The 24,690-nt window shown below is 41.9% G+C and overlaps 1 protein-coding gene across 1 annotated transcript; it reads left to right on the top strand.

The window, feature by feature from the left end:
• Window positions 1-130: 130 nt before the first annotated feature.
• On the top strand, window positions 131-24,214 carry LOC146606989 (ribonuclease inhibitor-like). The gene is made up of 7 exons (XM_085349146.1): window positions 131-147; window positions 183-362; window positions 2,665-2,838; window positions 10,707-10,880; window positions 18,680-18,856; window positions 23,121-23,294; window positions 23,970-24,214. Exons 1-7 carry the CDS (start codon window positions 131-133, stop codon window positions 23,974-23,976), a joined length of 903 nt encoding a protein of 300 aa, XP_085205272.1. The 3' UTR covers window positions 23,977-24,214.
• Window positions 24,215-24,690: the final 476 nt, after the last annotated feature.

The following is a 24,690-nucleotide window of genomic DNA, read 5'->3' as shown; positions in this document are numbered from 1 at the left end:
TTCAGAGTTTTTTCTCTTGTTGTGTTTGTTTGAAGCTGCTTCCTGTTGGCTTCAGCTGTTTGGAGTTTCCATTTTCTAAACTTCTACATTCTGAACCTTCTTCATCTCTGAACAGATGATGAAACACTGAATGATTTCAAGCACTTTGTCTAATAAACTTACATCTTTCATTCTTTATACAGATTGAAGAGCTGTGGTTTGTCAGATATTGGCCTTGAATATCTGGCAGCAGCACTGAAGTCCAACCCCTCATATCCCACAGAGGTGGACCTGAGTGGAACCTACAGCAACCTGAAGGGTTCAGGAGTGAAGCATCTGTGTGGTTTTCGGGAGAATCCACGATGTCGATTTGAAACTCTGAGGTCAGTCAGCATGTTTTAGTTGTGCTGAGATGAATATGATGTGAAAGTTGTGCTGACACTAAACTGCAGACATCAGGCTGATATTATACTGATCCACACTGAGGATCTTCATGGTAAAGTCTGTTTTCTTCTTCTCTGGTTTAGTCCATTGACTGCAGCAGAACAATGTTCACATTTCAAACAGTGATACTCAACGTATGGCCCGCGGCCCACACGCGGCCTGCCCACCTTTCCTGATTCAGAGAGAGGGGACCCTGATTAACTGTGTAGCTTCTTCCTCACAGTTCTAAGTATCAGACACAACAATGAATAATCCACAGCTGACTGTCTTTAGCAGGTCAAAGGTCACGGCACACAGCACTCTGTGAAACAGTTTGGAGCAGGAATTCTTGCACATTTACAAACTGACACTGCTGCACGGCATGCTGGGTAATGCTAGCTGCTCAGGTATGGGCGTGCTAATGGCTGTGAGGCTCTGTGGCTGCAGAACACCGAAGAAGAGAAAAGAGAGGTGGAGGATGAAGAAAAGAGGCGGAGATGAAGCAGAAGTTTTGCTCCAGAGAGGAGCTGTGTCTGTGTGGGCGGAGCAGCCTGAGCCCCGCCCACACAGTGACAGTGAAGCAGGTGAAGAGTAATAAATGAAGACAGCAGACAGTATTTGATAAGCTGATGTACAAACATGTAGGTCGTGTCCAAATTCATGGGCTGCATCCTCCTGAGGCCGCATTTGTAGACCGATTACGTCACAGCGACACGTCGAAGGCTGTCCAAATTCGTAGACTCCTCCGAATGCAGCCAACAAATGTGTCCTCCTTTTCCCCGAATTTGAAGGATGGGTCGGGTGTGTCCTTCGTGGCCTACCATATCCCAGAATTCATAGCGCGGCCCAGCCAAACTCCAGTTTCCAACAATGGCGGCCGCTACTAAGTTTTAAAATTACTCATACTAATCTTTTTCGGTCACAAAATAAACTTTTAACATATTTTCAGGCGAGAAAGTAGCTGTGTAAACATCAAATATCTGCTCGGTTTATCAAGATACCGCATATTTGCAAAAGTGCTTCGACGTTTTCGGAGACGTCTGCTACCCACCAGCTCGATAGCTCGCCGGGAGCTCGAGGGTCACTGAAGCCGCCGAGAACGGCACAACTCCCGGCACATCATTTTCACATCACCGCGGACTTTCGCTACTCAGGTTAAACGTGATATATAAGTCACTTAGACAACCTCAAAATGTTATTGTTTGGCTTTTTTCAGTGTTTTGTTTGTTCGTGAGTAAATCGGTTTGGCTGAGATTAAAGTTATTAGATTAGATTAGATAAAATAAAACTTTATTAATCCCCCAGGTGGGTTCCTCCTTGGTCTTTACAGAGCTGACTAAACGTCAAACAGAAAACTGATTAAACAGAAGTATGAGACGGTCGAGAATTTACGCCAGTGTCCTGTTATATTTTAGATAGCAAGGAGCAGACGGCTGAGTTTATTAAACTCCACCGAGACAGCGGTGACGCTAATCAGAAGGCTAGACCGTCCAATTTCCCCAGCCGTTTATTTCCAGCCTACCCGACCTTCTGAGGACCCAGCCCACGTAGACCGCAAAGGCCGGGTCCTCGGGAGGATGCAGCCCATGAATTTGGACACGACCGTAGAATGATGGTGGCAGCTACAGAAACAGGTCCATACAGACTGAAGCGTGTCTCAGTCTGAATGTACACTGCTGTTATAAGAGCTGTGGAAACTCAGGTCAAAAGGACGTAACCACACTGCTGACAGTTCCAGGACATTCACAGAGTTACAGCATCATTTGTGACCATAAAGACAGAAAGCTCATCCAAATCCTGGGATTAAAAGTCTGTCCTGGTGGTGTCCAGTCAAACACGTCTCTGTGAAAGCTTCAATCCAACAGGCTCCAAAGTCCTTCTGCTCATTTCCTCGCCGGGTTCTTGATGCTCCTGTACCATCTCTCTGTCATCCTCCTCGCTCCCTCTTTGCACTCACAGTCTTTGTGCATCATTAACACTCACATGTGGAAAACCAAAGTTTTACTGGGCAGAAGATGATCATCAGTGACTCTGTCTTTAAAACACTCTTGTTAGAAATGTGCGACTTTAATGTGAAACATTCAGAGTTTTTTCTCTTGTTGTGTTTGTTTGAAGCTGCTTCCTGTTGGCTTCAGCTGTTTGGAGTTTCCATTTTCTAAACTTCTACATTCTGAACCTTCTTCAGCTCTGAACAGATGATGAAACACTGAATGATTTCAAGCACTTTGTCTAATAAACTTACATCTTTCATTCTCTATACAGATTGGAGCGCTGTGATTTGTCAGAGATCAGCTGTGATTATCTGGAAGCAGTGCTGAAGCTCAACCCTTCGTATCCCAGAGAGGTGGACCTGAGCTACCACAAGCTGCAGGATTCAGGAGTGAAGCAGCTGTGTGTTCTTCTGGAGAATCCACAACATCAAATTGAAACTCTGAGGTCAGTCTCCACGTTTTAGTTGTGCTGACACTGTCGATCTGTGGAACTAAAACCTTTATACAGGAAGTCTGGTTCAGCTCTTTGTAGACCTTCTAATCTCTGATGCTCTGAGTCTTACTCAGTAGATGATGCAGAGTTGTGAAGCCGATGTGGGTGAGGACACTCGCCCAGCTCTAACTACTTTGACGTCCAGGCGGCTTCCCTGCTTGTCCTGATACAAACAAACCTGAGTAACCTTGCAGGTCAGATCTCATCAGTCACACCTGTTATGGCAGCTCTCCTCTAGATTGTAGTTCTTGTTAACCTGGGATGGTTTTAGAAGCCTGGACCACAGACTGCAAGGGAAGATATTACTGGGAAAGGCCAAAGCAACCTATTAGACCCATTAAACACTAACATAGATGAATACTCAGATTTAAACCTTTATTGTTTCACAAAGGGTTAAAAAGGGAACGTCCACAGTTTAGACTGCAGCAGATTTTATTAAAGCAGTTTGACAGGAGCAAAGCAAAAACACAAAGAATAAGTGTTTCACATATTAATACATATAACATAATAATAAAAGAAAAGCAAAATAATGATAAAAAAGAATGAAAAAGTTGTCCAGAGCAGCAGGATGTCTGAGGTCTGCAGAAACACAAAAACACAGCAGCTAAAAATAGTTGTTGAAAGAAAACGAGGTGGGAGCTGCTGATTCCTGAGCTTTGATACTGGATTAGCTTCAGTAGTTATTCCCATCACTGCTGTAGGAGCTACATTTAGTCACAGCTGATTGTCTCCTTTGACCAATCAGAAGACTACTGTGGTAAAAACAAGCAGACAAAGAACCAATGAGAGTGAAGAACAGGATAAAGAGCTCGTGTGATGGAGGCAAAGCAATAATCAGCAGACTGTAGCAGTTTCTATCTGGATGAAAGTAGAAGGAGCTCAGCGGAGCTCAGTCCCATATCTTTGGTTAGAAACAACATCAGTGATTTCCTGCTGCTCGAGATGATTCCAGCAGCTCTCATTACAGCAGCTGATGAGAGAAACAGCTGATGGCTCACAGCTCGTGCACTGTTGGATCTCCAGATGTTCACGTGGCTGAAGTCTGTGAAGAAACTGTGGTCCACGTAGTTCACACGGCCTCAGATTGGACCGAGCTCCCTGGATCACTGCAGCATCCTCAGCTGGTACATGGACGTCTCTGTTCCTCAGTCTTGGAGCCCCTGCAGGTCCGTCCACACCACCAGGGTCTTCTCACTCACCTTTCCTTTGTCCTCGTCCTTCATCGGCCGTGCTGTGTCTTTGTTCCTGCGGTGTTGTTCCCACGATGCAGCGCTGATGTTCCCTCCTTGAATGCACAACAAGTACGGTGCTGGTCTTTCTCGGGTGGAGCAGAGACAGATTGAAGTCTTTCAGGCTTTAGTGCCGACTTCCCTGACAGAGGCTGGACTCCATGGTCTGCACAGGAGGCTTCTACACTGTGTGGAGGTGACTCCTGGACTTGAAGACAGGCTGCAGGTACATGTGTGATGAAGAGGAGCTACAGCAGTGTGATGGAGCTGCAGGTGTGAAGGAAGTCCTGCTGTCCTGTCCCACCCTCATCTTTGCTTCCTCTGTCTTCTCTGGACTTGTCCTCCTGTTTCAGAAACAGCACTGCTTCATGCCGAGGGTGGACGGGAGCGTTGGCTCTGATTCTTTTACCGTCCACCACAAGGAGACACTGATGCTGACCTCCTGATTCATCTGCATGTGTTCTGCTTCACACTGCTCACCTCCACCAAAGACTTCACAAACATCTTCTTTCTTTGAGTCCAGTTTGTCCCACAAACACTTCCAAATCTCCTCCTCTGAGATTCTGCAGCTTCTTGCAGTGTGACTCAGCTGACTTCTGACAGACCACAGACTGGCACAGCATCCACATGTGTCTCCTTTCAAACAGGCTCTTGATGTTTCCTCCCACATCATTCTGGCCTCTCAGTCTCCTTTGTTCTCCAGCTCTGTAGCTCCAGCTGGTGAAGCTTCAGTTTTCCATGTTGGTAACAGTAAACTACAGCCTCTGCTGTCAGCTGGGTAACTAAACAGAGCTGCAGCACGTCTCTGCGGTGGTGCTACATCCAGCCTGCAGACGGCCGTCTACATGTTGTAGTGGTTTACAGTCACCAGGGGGCGCTGTCCCAGCCATGCAGGCAGTGGGCTGCTCTGCTTGTGCTGTTGTTGGTGAAGCTGAAGTGAAAGCGAGAGTTAAAACCCTGAACAGTGTCCACTGAGCTTCTCATGCGCTTCTCATGCTCAAAGAAGTTTAACAGGAAGGACGACTCGTCCATCAGGCGTCCAGCTGTCCGTGACCGTGTCCACAGCAGAGTGTGACCGAGGCTTCATGCTAACACGCACACATGAAGCTAATACCACCACGAGCAGCTGCTCAGTGGATTTGGAGGACAAATGTCTGCAGCTTCTCACAGGCAGTATGCAGAATGTGGATCTCCACAAAGACTGTGGAGAGCTCGTCCCACACTCTAAATCCAAACTTGTCTGCACAAAACTTCTCACACGTTCCCGTCACAAGTGTCTTCTAAGTGAAGCTACCAGGTTCAGGTCCAGCTTGTTTATCTGGAGCTGCAGGAGATGATCCGTCCTCACAAAGCAACACAGACAGCAGATATGCAAACACACAACACAACCAAAGGATTCTCTATGCATGTCTGTGGCTGATGCTGCTGGAACGAAGCTGTTTGAAACCTTGTTGTTCTGCACTTTGGGACCAGAAGAGGAAACTGAAGCTCTGTGCAGAGGGTCCAATGGAAGCAGCCAAGCGCTGTAAGTGTCTGCTGTACAGGGATGCTGGTTCAGCTGTGGCTCAGTTTCACAGTGTGACTCAATAAAAGCAGCAGGAAATCAAAGCTTGATGCTTTCATCAGTGTGGAAATAAGAAAGTTTCCTGTGACAGACGCTGGAGCTCTTTCACTCTCAGCTTCACAGTTTCAGCTTCAAACTTCTTCCAACATGTTTCTAACACGGCCACATTCCACCTTAATGGAGCTGATATCTTGTGCATCAGCACATTTTCTAAAGGCAGCGATCACATCTTTAGTTTTGGATGTTTAACTGCAGATTGTTTATGTGTTTCTAGCACATTAATTACAGCAGCAGCGTTGACCACAGTGCTGTACAAGAATCCAAAATAACTATTAAAATAACTCCTAATATTAATATCACACATCAAATATCAAATAACTCTCATGCTTTATTAAAAGCCAGTGAATACAAATGTGTTTTAAGAGCAGATTTACAGAGACTGACAGCAGGAGCTGGGGCTGTTCGATAGAACGATGTATATATGATGACCATATGAAAACGTCTATCGTTTCATATCACGCTCTTTGTTTCCTGCTTATGTGTTTGTGTTTTCCAGATAAAGCTTTCAAAATAAATCTGAAGATCCTGTTGAGAGTTTTCAAAATAAACACAATACAGTACTGCGGTCGCTCGTTTATCGAGTTACGTTCTAAAAATAAGTCTCAGAATGAAGTAGCAGCTTTATGTTTTACAAGTATTATAGAAGTTTTAAGGCAGTTAAACCCTCACTGCACACTTTCTACACTTTTCTCAGACAGGCATGAACATTTTCACACTTTTCTCTCTTGTTTAAACAAAGTTCAAACCTTCATAGAAAAATAAGTTCATTATTAAAGAATGAAAGCAAAGTGTTTCTGAAATGTGTCAAATCAGCCTTTGCTGGCATTAAATGAGCTTGGTTCTGTGTGAGGAGCACTCGTCCATGGCCTGGGCTCCTCGCTGTCAGGTAAAGTTTCATAAAGCTTTTGAGTTTTTCTGCAGATAATGTTGGTGTCCAGCACGATGTTCTTTTTCCTGCGGTCACTGAGCCACAAAGCCAAAGCTGACTCCATCCTTACGATGTTCTTGTTGTGGACAGTTACAACCTTTTTGCCTCCTTGTTGAAACTATGATGGTCAGCATCTTCCTCTGCCTTTGGCTGCTACCACAGGTGCAAAACGTCTCGTCATCATTGTTGTTTGTTGGGACAAAACGTACAAACATACAGTGCAGCACTGCAGAGTCACACTGCTGTAAATTTGAACACATTCTGTACTGTACAGGAGACACGGCACGAGATTGGCTGACAATGGTCTACAGCCAATCAGGACGCAGAACACAATGCGCTGTAAAAAACAAAAACATGCAAAATTGCACAAAAAAGATCAGCGAAACAGCGAGGCCGCCAAAGGTGAACTGTGTTACAGCGAGGGACCAGCGTATATGTGGTTGTTGGGACGATAAATGTCTTTGAGCTTGTGTCAGAAGACGAGCTGCAGCTTTCTGGACCAGCTGCAGTCTTGCCAGGCAGGTCCCACTAACTCCAACATATAAGGAGTTACAATAATCCAGCTGGGACGTCATGAAAACGTGGATCGCCCGTTCAAGGTTTTTAAAAGATAGAAATGATCTCACCTTAGATAAAAGCCTCAGTTTGAAGAAAGACCGCTGTACAACTGAGCTCAGCTGTTTTTCAAATTGCCGTCAAATATAAGCCCCAAATGTAATAATGCGATTTAATAAAAGAGCTGAACCAGTCTAATAGAGCGCCCTTGATGCCGCCATGCTCCAATGGTGAGGTCAAGATGCTGTGGTCAAGGCAGCGGTCAGATCCAAAAGCACAGCAGAGTCTCCTGATCAGTGGCTGATAAAAGATCATTAAGAACTTTCCAAAGTGCAGTTTCAGTGCTGTGAAGAGCTTTAAAACCAGACTGAAACCTTTACAACAGATTGCAGCTGAACAAATATAATCTTTTACAAAATCTTCGACAGGAAGGGAAGCTTTGAAATAGGCCTGAAATTTGAGCGGACAGAGGATCCAGATCAGGTTTTTAGTACAGGCTGTACAACAGCATGTTTAAAACAGGCTGTACAACACCTGAACTAAGACTGCTGTTAAAAATCGCTAAGATGTCGGAACCAACAACCTTTAAAATCTTTTTAAACACGTGTTGGAACAACTTCATTTGGACAAGATGATGTCTTTATAGCATCACATCGTTCCTCCACCTGATCAAACCACACAGGCTCAAACTGATCAAAAACAGCTGAGCAGGTGAATATTTTAGCCCCGGTGCGATCTCGGGCGAGAGTATCGATGATGGCCAAAGGGCAGCGTCCAGCTCTACGGCCGCTGAAGAGCAGACTCAACAGACGCGCGTGATGTGGATCCTACTGCTCTAAAACTGGAGCTTCTTCAATCCATTAAAGAGGACATTAGTACGCTGTTAAAAGAAGAACTCAGAAATGCATTGAAAGAAGATTTTGACAATATAAGGGCTGACGTGCAAGGACTGAGAAATGAGATCGCTAACAGCATGGCGGCGACGTGCGGCGAAGTTGATGGAGTAAAGGTTACAGTGAAAGAAGCTGAGGATGGGCTGTCAATGTGGAGCGATGAGGTGACCACCCTGCAGTCTACAGTAGAGAGTATGAAGGAGGAGCTGTCTGACCTGAAGGATAAATGTGATGAAGGCAGGAAGCGGAGAGCTAACATCCACATCATAGGGATCCCAGAGGGCCTGGACTCGAGCTCCTCCACGGCCGTATCCGTGCTACTACGTGAAGTGCTGGGTATGGATAAAGACGTTATTGTCGACCGCTCACACAGGAGCCCTATCCTGAGAAAGCCAGCTGGTAACCCGCACGCCGTCATAGCCGAGCGTCACTACTACCAGGATTGTGTGGCTACGCCGTGCCAGGGCCCAAGCCCCGCTTGAGTTTAACGGACAACCTATTGCAATATTACGACTGGGCGATATGACCCAAAGTTCATATCTCGATATTCTTTAGCTGGATGGCGATATACGATATATATCTCGATATTTTTAAAGCCAGAAAGTACGAACAAAAAGAGAGTTCTTAGTCAAAGCTGTGTCCCAAATCTCACACAGGCACATTTATTAACATACAGCGTAGATGTACATGAAACAATTACTCAGAAATAAATGATCAGCATTTATTAAATAATAATGCTCCATAAATAAAAGAAAACTGTTGTTTTTGTGCATAACAAAAAGCTCACAATCGTGCAGTCAAAATGTAAACAGACGCTGAGCATAATAACAAGCAGCTGCTCTGTTCCCAGGTTCTACTGCGTGACTGACAGCCTGGAGTTTGAAACCCTCTTTGTAACCGTGTCTCTTACAGGTGCCATTTATGGTCCTTATACACACTCAATACAGTAATATTACGTTGAAGCAGAGTACGTATCACTCCGCGAGGCTCCTCGTAGCTGTAATGCTCCAACAATCCATCAAGCGGTGCGGCCTCGTAGCTGAGCAAAGTCGTACCAAAACATCTTTTGAAAGGTTTCTGAGCGCCGTGTAGCACATAAAATCGGTTCGAGGTCAGTAAGCACAACCAGAATTCATCCATAAGCCGCACTGTCGATTTATGAGAAAATTACAGGATTTTAAGTGCAGAAAACATAGTTTATGGTTTTCATTTGATCTTAGCAAATATCTACGCCTCTAATTGGGACGATCACAGATTTTTCACTAATGTCTTTGCGCGGCTCCCCAATATGTCATCACACAATATCATCTTTGAGGGAGACCTAAACTGCTCATTATCTGCTATGGACCACAGTTCACACAAAAGTACACTTAGTCCAAAGTCAGCATGCGTCATTCAGAGCTTTCTTGATAATTATGGGCTGGCTGATGTATGGAGATTTCATAATCCTGCTTCACATCAATACTCTTTTTTTTCTAATGTCCATAAAACATATATTTGTATAGAAAAACGTCTCCCTTTAGTTACAGAATGTGATTATAAGACTCTGGTGATTTCTCCTCTTGCTTTTTCAATGTGTATTCCTGATGCCTGCTCCAACTATCAGCCATGGAGATTCAACTCAGTGTTGTTAGCAGATGAAGAGTTTGTCAGTTACAAAAGGTCTCAAAGAGATTTTTTTTCTATCAATCAGACCCCAGAGATGTCATCATCAGTCATTTGGGAATCTCTAAAAGCATCTGAGAGGCCAAATAATTTCATTTTGTGCCAAACAAAGTGCAACACTGAAAGAACATCATCCATAAATATTGAGTAATAACTGGACTCTCATACAGCGAGACTCAAATGCCTTTAAACCTCAGCTTATCCTGCTGATCCAAGTCCAACACTGAGTTTGTAAAAACATGTTTGTCAATCATTTTGTTTGGTTTCTGAGGAAAATGATTCAATAACTTGCTGCTAATACACAACATTTCATCATATTTCCTCATAACCCTCTTTTGTCTGACCATTTGATCCCATTTGAATTTGCAATAAAGGATCCACAGAGTTTGGTGACAATAATGACAGTAGATGTTTGTGTGAAAGTGCTGGAAGCAAATGAGTGTGTGATGTTCTTTCAGTGTTGCACTTTGTAGACGCTCCCTGAGCACTGGTCTCACAGCCAGCTGCACATAGAGACCAGTGTTGTTAGTCCAGGTCAGAAGATGACTTGTTGGAATGAAAATGAGCTTGTAGTTTGTCTGCTTTAATAATGTGACTGGAAAAAGGTGTTGGACTTCAAATATGTCCATTTCTGTCACACTTCACCTTTAAAAGTGAAGCCATGTGGTTCCTGGAAGGAAAAACACGACTTTTTCAAGTCTTTGTCCTGTTTTTATGAGAAATGTACGACTTTAATGTGAAACATTCAGAGTTTTTTCTCTTGTTGTGTTTGTTTGAAGCTGCTTCCTGTTGGCTTCAGCTGTTTGGAGTTTCCATTTTCTAAACTTCTACATTCTGAACCTTCTTCAGCTCTGAACAGATGATGAAACACTGAATGATTTCAAGCACTTTGTCTAATAAACTTACATCTTTCATTCTTTATACAGATTGAGGAACTGTGGTTTGTCAGAGATCAGCTGTGATTATCTGGCAGCAGCACTGAAGTCCAACCCCTCCCATCTGAGACAGCTGGAGCTGAGCGACAACAACCTGCAGGATCCAGGAGTGAAGCATCTGTGTGGTTTCCTGGAGAGTCCAGGATGTAAACTTGAAAATCTGAGGTCAGTCAGCATGTTTTAGTTGTGCTGAGATGAATATGATGTGAAAGTTGTGCTGACACTAAACTGCAGACATCAGGCTGATATTATACTGATCCACACTGAGGATCTTCATGGTAAAGTCTGTTTTCTTCTTCTCTGGTTTAGTCCATTGACTGCAGCAGAACAATGTTCACATTTCAAACAGTGATACTCAACGTATGGCCCGCGGCCCACACGCGGCCTGCCCACCTTTCCTGATTCAGAGAGAGGGGACCCTGATTAACTGTGTAGCTTCTTCCTCACAGTTCTAAGTATCAGACACAACAATGAATAATCCACAGCTGACTGTCTTTAGCAGGTCAAAGGTCACGGCACACAGCAGACAGTCAGAAATATTCTAACTCTGATCATTTATCAGTTGTGACACTGTGAGACTTGATCAGAGGTGTGATCATCACAGCAGAGGCCTTTGTGTCAAAGTCACTGAGGATCAAACAGAAACACATGAAGCAGATTTTCCTCTTCTGGCTTTTTATAGCAGATAACCTTCAAAAGATTCTGCAGTCGATCAAAAACTGAAGCAAACCATGAAGCAACATGTGAACATGAGCTGATGCTGCTGAAGTGAAGCAAAGTTACAGAGGTTTGATTACAGACACAGCTGAGAGTTTGTAATCTGTCATCATTTTAAAAAGTTTCCATGGAACAGCAGAAATGAGGCTTTACTGTCAGAGGCCGACAGCACTGAACACAACAGCAGACTGGTGGCTAATAAACAGTGAATGATGCAGAAACAGATGTTTGAAGCTGTTCTTGGAGTACACTGAGAGAGAGAGAGCTGTGCAGGCAGGAACAGCCAAAGTCAGAGAGAATTCATGAGCATATTGATCAAACGTGAAGCAGAGTTTGGATCTTCTTTTGCTGCTGCTTCACTCAGTTTTGGTTGGAGACAGATGAAACCTGCAGCTTCAGGATCTGTGAGCTGTCCACTTTCAGCCCCGACGGCGTGTCCGTGTACGTGCCGTCGAGTGAACGATCCACGCTCTGTGTTTCCATCTTTGTGTGTTTAGCTGCTCTCATTTACTGTTTTATCTGTTTGCTGCTTGTTGAAATAGTTTGTGAGCTTTAACCTGAGATTCTGGCAAAATACATTTATATTAAACATCGATTCAGGATTGAATGAATCAACATCGTTTTATTCAAATTAAAACCATTTAAATGGGAACATGAATTTTTTACAGCCGCCTCTAATGCTGGGTAATGTCAGCTGGTCCATGTGCAGCTGGCTGTGAGGCTCAGGGAGCGTCTACAAAGTGCAACACTGAAAGAACATCATCCATAAATATTGAGTAAGAACTGGACTCTCATACAGCGAGACTCGAATGCCTTTAAACATCAGCTTATCCTGCTGATCCAAGTCCAACACTGAGTTTGTAAAAACATGTTTGTCAATCATTGTGTGGATGCTTTAAGCATCCACACTATTGAGTTCCTGTTTCTCTTTATTCTTTATTATTATTATTCTAGTTGCCACTTTTTTCACGTTTTTTGGCACTTAACTAGTCCCACAATTTTCAGCCGATTTTCGCCCTTCAAATTTTATACTATTCTGCTATTTCTGCTAATGATCGCTATGATTTTTGCTATTTTTTTTTTTTAAAATATTCCACTTTTTTCCTTTAATTTGTCCCATTGAAATGAATGGAAAACTTCCAAAATTCTGCTAAATTTTGCTTGTTTTTGAAACCTAACTACTTCCTCATACTTTCGCCTAGAACAACCATTCAAACTTTAAAATGTTCACAAATTATTGGGCTATTCAGGTATAATTCAGCTTTTTCCAATCTTTTACCATTTTACTTTTATGCCTCTTAAAGTTTTGAGTTGCAAAATTGTGACTTTTCACAAAATACATGCGTTGTTATGGTTGCTATGATCTTGGCTTCCAGTGTGCCACTGAAGGTTTTGCAATTTTCACTTCATGTCCGAACAACTTCTTGCTACTTGCTCAATTTTCACTCAACTTCCACAAATTATACATCAAAACGTAGGTATTTTTGCTGGCTTTCAGAAAATGTCACTATCATTGTTGTGGGATTTGTAGAATTTTGGCAAATCTCCTCAGACCAACACAAGGTCTCAAAACTCTCCATATAAAGTCAATGGAGAGCTTGTTCAAAATCATCGCTGGATTTCTGTAATGAGAGGCATATTCGAATCGTCATATCTCCTTAACGAAGCGACTTTAAGACATGAGGCTTGTCCCGGTATATCTTCAGACACTCCTGACGCTCACAATTCAAGAATTTCTTTCTCACCTATTACCGTTCTGAAATGAGTTGGACTTGTTTGAGGGTAGGAAATTCGTCCTTCGCTCACATTTCTTCAGATTTCAAACTCTGGAAATGAAGCACTTTTTTCTCTCGTCATAACTTTTTGTTGGATTTCCACAGAGACCTGAAAATTTCCATGATTGTTCACCAAAGCCTACTGTCTCTTACGGTGAAAGAATGATATCGATACTCCAAATAGATTTAGAGTTACAAAGCGTTGTTTGAGGGCAAGTCAAGGCAGTTTTTGCTTCGCTCTACTCAGTTATGGTGCATTACAAGTCAAATATCTTTAATAATTCATATTTTAATGATAAATTGTTAACACTGGAAGATTCCCCCATCTCTTCTGAACAAAACGGTGTAAGAATGACCGCTCTAGCCCCTACGGTTAGGAAATTATAGTCATTTGTTTGAGGGGAGTCCTCACTATGAGAAATAGGCTGCAATAATCCTGTGCCTCTCTGTCCTGCGTGTGTAAAAAGATGCACCTGTTTTGGCGGGAAAATGTAAACAGCCACTCTGATTGGTGGATTTAAATTCGGCAGCTCTCTCCCTCTGTGTGTGTGTGTGTGTGTGTGTGTGTGTGTGTGTGTGTGTGTGTGTGTGTTTAGTGGGAGAGAGAGGACCCTGCCCTTATTTGGCAGCATGTCATTGTAGGATTTAAATTGAATATAGTTAGACTGGTTGACTAGATTAGAGCCTGTGTTTGTGTGTCCCTCTGTGCATTTGTGTTTCAATATGCCTCCATATTTGTAATTTTGTAAGTTATTACTATTCTGCTAAATCATAGTATTTCTGGTACTTTTCGGTACTTGTGCTAAATACAGTATTTCTGCTAAATCATACTATTTCTGCTTTTCATAAGATTTGTGCCTAATATAGTATTTCTGCTAAAATATAGTATTTATTCTTTTTATAGGATTTGTGCCTAACATAGTATTTCTGCTAAATTATAGTATTTCTGCTTTTTATACTATTTGTGCCTAATATAGTATTTCTGCTTTTTATAGGATTTGTGCCTAATATAGTATTTCTGCTTTTTATAGGATTTGTGCCTAATATAGTATTTCTGCTTTTTATAGGATTTGTGCCTAATATAGTATTTCTGCTTTTTATAGGATTTGTGCTTAATATAGTATTTCTGCTAAATTATAGTATTTCTGCTTTTTATAGTATTTGTGCTAAAACATAGTATTTCTACTAAATGTAGTATTTATGCTTAATCATAGTATTTCTATATATATATCTGCCAGGTCCCCAGGCAGCCAATCCTCTGTGAGGACTGAGACATTCAAGTTTTCAAATCAGGGCCTGCACGGCTTCCCAGCCAATCATATATGTGTCCTGAGGCATTCAAATTTGCATATTGGGGCCTTCATGGCTTCTAAGCCAGCCAATCATATCAGGGCTGAGGAATTCAAATCCACAAATCAGGGCCTGCACAGCTTCCCAGCCAGCCAATCATATATGTGGCCTCAGCCATTCAAATTTGCATATTGGGGAATTCGTGGCTTCTAAGTCAATAAGTCATCCATGTCATATATCTCTAAAAATTCATATTTTAATGATAAATTGTCAACACTTGAAGATTCCCCAATCACTTCTGAACAAAACGGTATAAGAATGACCGCTCTAGCCCCTACGGTTAGGAAATTATGGTCATTTGTTTGAGGGGAGTCCTCACTATGTGAAATAGGCTGCAATAATCCTGTGCCTCTCTGTGCTGCGTGTGTAAAAAGATGCACCTGTTTTGGCGGGAAAATGTAAACAGCCACTCTGATTGGTGGATTCAAATTCGGCAGCTCTCTCCCTGTGTGTGTGTGTGTGTGTGTGTGTGTGTGTGTGTGTGTGTGTGTGTGTGTTTGTTTAGTGGGAGAGAGAGGACCCTGCCCTTATTTGGCAACATGTCATTGTAGGATTTAAATTGAATATAGTTAGACTGGTTGACTGGATTAGAGCCTGTGTTTGTGTGTCCCTCTGTGCATTTGTGTTTCAATATGCCTCCATATTTGTAATTTTGTAAGTTATTACTATTCTGCTAAATCATAGTATTTCTGCTATTTTATAAGATTTGTGCAAAATATAGTATTTCTGATTAATTATAGTTTTTCTACTAAATCACAGTACAGTATTTCTGCTTTTTATAGGATTTGTGCTAAAACATAATATTTCTACTAAATGTAGTATTTATGCTTAATCATACTATTTATGCTTTTTATAGGATTTGTGCCTAACATAGTATTTCTGCTTTTTATAGGATTTGTGCTTAATATAGTATTTCTGCTAAATTATAGTATTTCTGCTTTTTATAGTATTTGTGCTAAAACATAGTATTTCTACTAAATGTAGTATTTATGCTTAATCATAGTATTTCTATATATTTCTGCCAGGTCCCCAGGCAGCCAATCCTCTGTGAGGACTTAGACATTCAAATTTTCAAATCAGGGCCTGCACGGTTTCCCAGCCAATCATATATGTGTCCTGAGGCATTCAAATTTGCATATTGGGGCCTTCATGGCTTCTAAGCCAGCCAATCATATCTGAGGGCTGAGGAATTCAAATCCACAAATCAGGGCCTGCACAGCTTCCCAGCCAGCCAATCATGTATGTGGGCTCCAGGCATTAAAATTTGCATATTGGGGAATTCGTGGCTTCTAAGTCAACAAGTCATCCATGTCATATATCTCTAAAAATTCATATTTTAATGATAAATTGTCAACACTTGAAGATTCCCCCATCTCTTCTGAACAAAACGGTGTAAGAATGACCCTTCTAGCCCCTACGGTTAGGAAATTATGGTCATTTGTTTGAGGGGAGTCGTCACTATGAGAAATAGACTGCAAAAATCCTGTGTGTCTCTGTGCTGCGTGTGTAAACAGAAGCACCTGTTTTGGCGGGAAAAAGTGCACAGGCTCTCTGATTGGTGGATTCAAATTCAGCAGCTCCCAGGCTGACCTAGAAACTTACTTCTCTCTCCCTGTGTGTGTGTGTGTGTGTGTGTGTGTGTGTGTGTGTGTGTGTGTGTGTGTGTGTGTGTGACAGAGAGAGGGAGAGAGAGAAAGGCTTTCAATGGGATGACCTCATTCTAAGCTTCAAATTCAATATATTTAGACTGGTTGACTGAATTGGATCTTGTGTGTGTCTCTCTCTGTGCATGTGTGTTTCCTTATGTGTACATATTTCTGATTGTGTGGCTGTTATATATTTTTTTTGCTGATTTTTTTCATTTAACAAGTATATTTGAGGGACCCTCAGCATGTTCAGCATTTTTTCAGCTGTCCATTTTGCTTTTCCGATTTTTCTGTTTAACTTATTACTATTGTGCTAAATCATACTATTTCTGCTTTTAATAGGATTTGTGCTTAATATAGTATTTCTGCTTTTTATAGGATTTGTGCTTAATATACTATTTCTGCTTTTTATAGGATTTGTGCTTCATATAGTATTTCTGCTAAATGTAGTATTTATGCTTAATCATACTATTTCTATATATTTCTGGCAGGCAGCCAATCCTCTGTGAGGACTCAGACACATATCACATATCAGGGCCTGCACGGCTTCCCAGTCAGCCAATCATATCTGAGGTCTTCCGTTTCCTCTCTCGTCATATCTCAGTGACGGTTGTACAAAGAGCAATGAAAATCGCAGTCAAAGTACACCAAAGTCCACTGATTCAGCCAGTAGAAGAATTATGCTTCTAGTCCACCTAGTGTTTGAGTTACACAACGTTTTGTAACTGCAAAAAATGGGGTTTTCCGCCTCTCACCGCGATCTAATTCTGACTCCTCATCACCCTGTTTTTCAAAGCGGCTCCTCTCTTTCCAAGTGGCGCAGTTGGTAATGACACGGGTCTGCAAACCAAAGGTCGTGGGTTCGATTCCACCTTGGTCAACATGTTTTTTTCCCTACAAATTAATACACTGTCACAGACCAGTAATTCATATTCATCATTTATTACAATTCTGCAAACTTTTATGATTTTACCAGCTTTTCTAATATGGACCTCACATTCTTGTTAACACTCCATGGCACAAATACTCTTCCCTTTAGGCTATTTCTCCCATTTTAAAGTATTACTCCTCCATAATTGTATTTCTGTTAAATCAAAGTACTTTTACTACATCTTAGTACTTCTGCTCAATCATAGTATTTCTGCTAAATCATAGTATTTCTGCTACTTTTTGGTACTTGTGCTAAATACAGTATTTCTGCTAAATCATACTATTTCTACTATATTATATTTTTCTTTCTAAATATAGCATTTCTGCTATATAATTGTATTTCTGCTATGTTATAATATTTGTGCTAAACCAGAGTATTTGTGCTGAAACATAGTATTTCTGCCAAATTATAGTATTTCTGCCAAATTATAATATTTGTGCTAAAACATAGTCTTAATTTAAAATTACAATAGTCATAGTTCATCACAGTGTCTCTGGTAAATCACAATATTTCTGCTCTGTTGTACTATTTTTCTAAATCATAGTGTTTCTGTAATGTTTAAGTATTTTTGGCTAAATATATTCTTTCTGTTATCTTATACTATTTCTCCTAAATTCTTGTATTTTTGAGAAGTTATCATGTTTCTGGTAAGTTACAATATTTCTGCTAAATTCTGCTATGCTATTGTATTTCTGCCAAGTATTATGTTTCCTCTAAGATATTGCAGTTCTGCTAAGTTATTACATTTTATCAAACTTCTTTTGCTTCTGCAAAGTTTTTACAATTTCTGCAACTTTTCAGCTTTTTCAGCTACTTTTTGCATACAGCTTCAGCTTTAAGCATCCACACTGCATTTTCGCAGGAAATGCAAATTTTTCTAGTTTTGTTTGGTTTCTGAGGAAAATGATTCAATAAGTTGCTGCTAATACACAACATTTCATCATATTTCCTCATAACCCTGACCATTTGATCCCATTTGAATTTGCAATAAAGGATCCACAGAGTTTGGTGACAATAATGACAGTAGATGTTTGTGTGAAAGTGCTGGAAGCAAATGAGTGTGTGATGTTCTTTCAGTGTTGCACTTTGTAGACGCTCCCTGAGCACTGGTCTCACAGCCAGCTGCACATAGAGACCAGTGTTGTTAGTCCAGGTCAGAAGATGACTTGTTGGAATGAAAATGAGCTTGTAGTTTGTCTGCTTTAATAATGTGACTGGAAAAAGGTGTTGGACTTCAAATATGTCCATTTCTGTCACACTTCACCTTTAAAAGTGAAGCCATGTGGTTCCTGGAAGGAAAAACACGACTTTTTCAAGTCTTTGTCCTGTTTTTATGAGAAATGTACGACTTTAATGTGAAACATTCAGAGTTTTTTCTCTTGTTGTGTTTGTTTGAAGCTGCTTCCTGTTGGCTTCAGCTGTTTGGAGTTTCCATTTTCTAAACTTCTACATTCTGAACCTTCTTCAGCTCTGAACAGATGATGAAACACTGAATGATTTCAAGCACTTTGTCTAATAAACTTACATCTTTCATTCTCTATACAGATTGAGGGACTGTGGTTTGTCAGAGATCAGCTGTGATTATCTGGCAGCAGCACTGAAGTCCAACCCCTCCCATCTGAGAGAGCTGTACCTGTTCAACAACAACAAGCTGCAGGATCCAGGAGTGAAGCATCTGTGTGGTTTCCAGGAGAGTCCAGGATGTAAACTTGAAACTCTGAGGTCAGTCAGCATGTTTTAGTTGTGCTGAGATGAATATGATGTGAAAGTTGTGCTGACACTAAACTGCAGACATCAGGCTGATATTATACTGATCCACACTGAGGATCTTCATGGTAAAGTCTGTTTTCTTCTTCTCTGGTTTAGTCCATTGACTGCAGCAGAACAATGTTCACATTTCAAACCTTCAAAGAAGAAGAAAAATCCTCCACTGGAAAATTCACTGTGAAACTCTCAAACTCTTCATTGCACCTTAAAGTCTGTCTGACACTGAAATCCAAAGCAAAATGTGCGTTTGCTTTACAGACAGCAGTAGAGCTGGGCGATATGAGATTTTTTCATATCACGATATGTTTTTTTCATTTCAGGCGATAACGATATCTATTACGATATGAGCCAAATAACTATATTTGTAAGATTTAAATGTGCCGTTGCTCACAAGTAAAATGTGAAATAATCAGAAGCTTGTTTTTATTTAAATATTTATTTCCCATAATAAGTTCAACAGGGTAGATGTACTTAAGGAACATGAGACTTTTTCAGATAAATAAAGGCAAATATTGCAAACTACACAAAAGGCAGCCGCTAAAGCGTTTAAGTTTCAAAATAGAACAAACGAAACAGACTAAATTGTCAATTCCACTTAGAAACAAAATATTAATTCTAAAAATAAATCTTAGTTTGTTTTACAGAAGAACAGAAAAAACTGACTAATTTTTGTCAATATCAAATAAACTGAGAACTAAAAGGAAATTCTCAATCTCTCCTTGTTGTATAGCTTAGCTTTTCAAACAGTTTTAACAGTTACTTTAGTCTGACAAAAGCCGAATGACGAATTAGCGCTTCCAGTCAGAGACTGAGGCTACGTCCACACGTACACGGGTATTTTTGAAAACGGAGATTTTCCGTTTTCGTTTTAGAAAATAATCCCGTCCGCACATAAAGGCAGAAATGAAGGAAAACGCTGCTATGAACATGCCAAAGCAGCAGGTGGCGCTAGATTCCTAACCGTGCAGAAATGTTGGCCAATCAGAAGTCTAGAAGCCTCGGTGGGAAAAAGTAAACAAAGCTGGGGCATAGAAGCAGAACCGAGTCGTATGTGTGGAGGGACAGTAACTGTGTATATGTAAGCATTTAAACACTGCAGAGAGTAGAATTAACAGTAACAGTATTGTAGAAATTCATTTCACCGAAACAATAACGTGGCGCGCAGTGTGACGCATGCACCAGTTTATTGTATTTCCAGACTTGCTTTCGGCACAATTTACAGTGCACGCTACTCTGTTTTTTGTCAGACTTGAAATAGCCGAAATACCTTCACACTACGGAATTTCTATGGCTCTTCTGTTCGACAATCTCTCCGGCATTGGAACCATCATTTGTTTTCTCTTCGGTCACGCTCGGTTGATTTTTCTAGTCGGCACACTCATTTCCTCCATTACGCGCTGGCTCCATTACCCGCTGGCTGCTTCCCAAACAAACACACGTGCGGCTTGGCACTTGTGCTGTATGTAACAAGTGACGCGACGTGACACTGCGGCTGTGATTGGTTCGGCTCTGCGCTACTTGATTTGGATTGGCTGACCTTTTTTTTTTTTTTTTTTTTTTTTTTAAGAGGACAAGAGCGGCGAGGTCTATCGCGATAGCTTAATTTCTCTATCGAGTAAAAGTTATATCGCGATACATATCGTTATCGTTCTATCGCCCAGCTCTAGACAGCAGTCCAACACAAACATACACACATCATCCAAAACACAGTCCAACATCCAAATCTCCTCCACTGCCAGCATGAATGATGGGAAAGAGAAGGAGGAACACTCTGACATTCAGGGTTAGAATGAGTTTCATCAAGCAGACTGTGAAGATCAAAGCTGCATTAGAAAGCTTACATGAATGAATGAGTGGACAGAAGTGGACAGAGATCATCTGAAGCACTTCAAAGGCTTTAAATCAGCACATTTCTCTTTATTCTTTATCAACTCTGTTAGTTTCTCTCAGTTTTCTGTGGAATGAAGCTAACAGCAGGCTAATAAGATGCTGACCAATAGGTTTCTATTAAAGGTTGTAATTTGTATATGAAAAAGTGCTTTGGCTCAGCAGGGATCAGCTTACAGGTAGAATACAGCTGCTGGATGGGATTAGCATGTCATAGCTATCTACCAAACTGCTAACTGGGGGATTTCAGGCCATCTATGGATCATTTTTGCTAACTGTTTATTCAGCTTAGGCTCACAGGGCTGCAGCCTGTGCCCTAGCTGTCATAGGGCAAGAGGCGTGGTCCACCTGCACAGGTGAGCAGTCCATCACAGGGCCAACAGAGAGCGACAGAGAAGCACTCCCTCACATCCACACCTACAGCCAATGTAGAAGCACCAATGAACCTAAGCAGCATTTCATTGGACTGTGGGAGAACATCCAACCTCCACAGAAAGGCCCAGCTGACCAACAAGCTTCAACCTACAACCTTCTTGCTCTAAGGCACTAGTGCTAACCACTTTTGCCCATTTCAGCCCAAATCCTGCATCTTCCTGTTTCTGACTCCAGGCCAGCTCCACTAACACTTTCTCATCAGACACTGCCACCTAGTGGAGGAAGTCTTAGTTCCATTTGAAGCTTCAGATTACAGTTAGTTCCTTTACAAAGAGGTGGAGGTGGTGGGGCCACAGCACCATCATCACTGAGTGCCATAGGACACTTAACCTTTGTTTCCATATGCTGGGAACTTCCTGTTGTTCCAAGGAGGACTGGAAAATGTGTGAAAATCTCCCAGTCAGTTCCTCACAGCACACTTCAATCATTTCCCTCCCACAGCATCAGGACCAGGGCTTTTTCTCTCTTTGGTCCCACTAAGAGATTTCCACACAAACACCTCATCAGTGGGACTCTCAGAGCTACCAGCCCTTTGCTACAATCACAAAGCTCTTCATTGAAATCAATGATATCAAAGCTGGAATCAAATGAGTCCAAGTCTTCTGCTGATTCAGCATCACATTCACCTTTTTAATTTAGCTTTTACTTAGCATTTATTTATTTTATGCTTATTTATTCTATCCTGTTATTCTATTATTAATTTAGGATTTAGAATTTTAGGATTTGATTTTATTCTTATTCATTTTTTAATCTTCTTACTCCATTTATATTTATATTTATATTGTATCCTGTTCTTATTTATTTTATCATTTTACCCTGTGTATATCGTATTGCGTCATATCTCCAGTGTTTCCTCGGAGGGCGCTCTCTGCACCAGGGCTGTGATTGACCGTGGCTGCTGGGTCTCTGGGTGTCCTCTCAGCCTGGCTGGGGGGCTCCTTTGCCTCCCTCCTGCTGTGTGCCCAGCCTGGAGGCTGCGGTCTGTGACCGGCTCCCGGTGCAGACGGCTCCCTGTTATAGTGTTTCCTCACTTGGCTCATGCGAGCCCAGCCCAATTTTTACTCTTTAAGTGTGCGCGTGTGTGTATGTGTGTGTGTGTGTGTGTGTGTATGTGTGTGGGGGGATATATGTGTATTGACTTCATTCCTTTCCAAGCCAGCCTTGAGTGTCCTTTATTCAGCTCATCCTCTTCTTTACTTTTACACCTGATTTTAGCTGCTTTATCTCTCTTTCAACAGGTTTCTGTGCCTCAATCTTTTTCTTCTCTCCCTCATAACAAGACAGCTTCTTCTGCCTGAGAACATGTTGGAGTGATTTACTAATCCAGGGCTGCTTATTGGGGAAAATACTTCCTGTTTCCAAAGTAATCCCCATTTTTCCCAGAAAGAAATGTCAGTAGAAATCGATGATCTAAGTGAGAACATGAGCCCTTAAAAAGTCCCAGTGGGTGCAGTCAAAGCAGTCCCTCAGTCCCAGTATAGAGTCTTTGGTCCAGACTGGAACAGCTGTGTGCCCAGTTTGAGCTCTCTTCAGTGCTGTGACCTGACAGACCCAGAGGGGCCATCACATCACATTTAGAAGCTCCCCTGATGGAGCCACAACACATGTCCAATACTTAGTCTGTCTTGTTGGACCAACTGGAAGAAATGATTCAAGGACTTAGTCACAGAACAGAGATTCAAATCTCCAAAATCCAACTGGCTGCATCAGGACATATAGTCTGAAACTCTGCACAGTTTCCTGTTTGAAGCTGCTTCCTGTTGGCTTCAGCTGTTTGGAGTTTCCATTTTCTAAACTTCTACATTCTGAACCTTCTTCAGCTCTGAACAGATGATGAAACACTGAATGATTTCAAGCACTTTGTCTAATAAACTTACATCTTTCATTCTTTATACAGATTGGACAGCTGTGGTTTGTCAGAGATCAGCTGTGATTATCTGGCAGCAGCACTGAAGTCCAACCCCTCCCATCTGAGAGAGCTGTACCTGTGGGCAAACAACCTGAAGTATCCAGATGTGAAGCAGCTGTCTGATCTTCAGCAGAGTCCAGACTACAGACTGGAGACTCTGGAGTAAGTAGAGTGATGGAGTGAGTGGGTGGTGCTGTCAGCAGTATTGTACTAAACACAGTCAGTATGAAACAAAGATCCAGTGTTTCCTGTAAAGCTGCAGCTTCTCAGTGAAGCTGTGAGAGGAGAACGGTGACAGGCTTCAGGATTGGACACAAACACTTCCTGTTTCTCACCTTTATGGTCACCATAGTAACGGCTGACACGCTCTGATCAAACACTGTCAACAGCCAATCAGCTCTCTGAACAAAGCAGCACGCAGACCAATGACTGCATTGATTTCCAAGTTTAAAGCAGTGAAGAACACAGTCTGTAGGTGAGGAAAAATTTAGTGAGAGCAGATGTTTGGATGGAATTCCTCCAGTTAACAGCTGGAACCGTCCATCTGGATTGTTGGGCTTGTTGTTGGGGTTCCTACAGAGCTCAGAGTGGACACACCAAGGTTCTTCTAATGAATGAAAGTCCAAACTCAAACTAGGAGGGAAAAACATTTTCAGCAACTTCAATAAAAATCCAAAGATTAGAAAAAGTGAAGCAACAATGAGTCCTAGTACAGTCCCAGCACTGACGTCCCTGCTGCTCTTTATACTGGATGTGCTGCATCACTGACTGACAGCTGATGAAGAGTCTCTGGAAACACTCGTTTATCTCCTCTGCTCTTCCTCCTTCTCTCTGCAGGTGGTGATGATGGTAAACAGGACGGTGTGTGTGCTGAGAGAGGAGCAGCTGTGTCCTGATGATCCAGAGAGGTTGAAGCAGCAGCAGCTTGTGTGTAGAGACGCTCTGACTGGGCCATGTTACTGGGAGGTGGAGAGGAGAGCTTCATCCAGCAGTGACTGACAGAGGAATGAAGTGCAGATGACTGTCAGTGCTGCAGAGTGAACTGCTCTGAGAACAGCTCCACTGTCAGACACAATGTAGAGTCCAGCATCAGCCCTGTGTGTCCCTCTGGATCTGACAGAGGATCATCAGTGTATCTGGACTGCTCTGCTGCTGCTCTGTCCTTCTACAGTCTCTGCACAGTCTCTGTCTCACTCTGGAAAGATTTTACAACTTGTTGTAATTACAGAACGTTAATATAATATTCAAACATGTGATCTTCTCTTTATTTCTGAATCTTTACCAAATAAAGAAAAACCAAACTAACAAACAGAAGCTGTCGTGTCCTTTTTCACCACATCTGTGAATCTTTTCTGTGTTTTTCCTCTTTTCCTCCTTCCTGCAGCTCCATCTTCATCATTCTGTGTCCAGTATATGTGAACACGTCCAAAGCATCTGAGCCTCATGTTACCCGTTTGTGTGAGTTACGCCTGTCGTTGTGTTGTGGTGTATAAATAAGGGGCAGGAGACAGCGCTGGATCTCCGAGTTCTTTACTCTCAATTTCTGCAACATCTGCAA

This window comes from Diplotaxodon limnothrissa, unplaced genomic scaffold, assembly GCF_057381915.1.
Source record: "Diplotaxodon limnothrissa isolate DT_005_m unplaced genomic scaffold, D_limnothrissa_male_GT1.1 unmapped_scaffold_1, whole genome shotgun sequence".
Lineage (NCBI taxonomy): Eukaryota > Metazoa > Chordata > Actinopteri > Cichliformes > Cichlidae > Diplotaxodon > Diplotaxodon limnothrissa.
The sequence above is the reverse complement of the archived record's forward strand: the minus strand, read 5'-3'. Positions and strand labels throughout refer to the sequence as shown.

Coding starts and splice junctions, on each gene's coding strand:
- LOC146606989 (XM_085349146.1), top strand. Junction 363..2,664: donor TGTCGATTTGAAACTCTGAG/GTCAGTCAGCAT, acceptor TTCTCTATACAG/ATTGGAGCGCTGTGATTTGT. Junction 18,857..23,120: donor TGTAAACTTGAAACTCTGAG/GTCAGTCAGCAT, acceptor TTCTTTATACAG/ATTGGACAGCTGTGGTTTGT.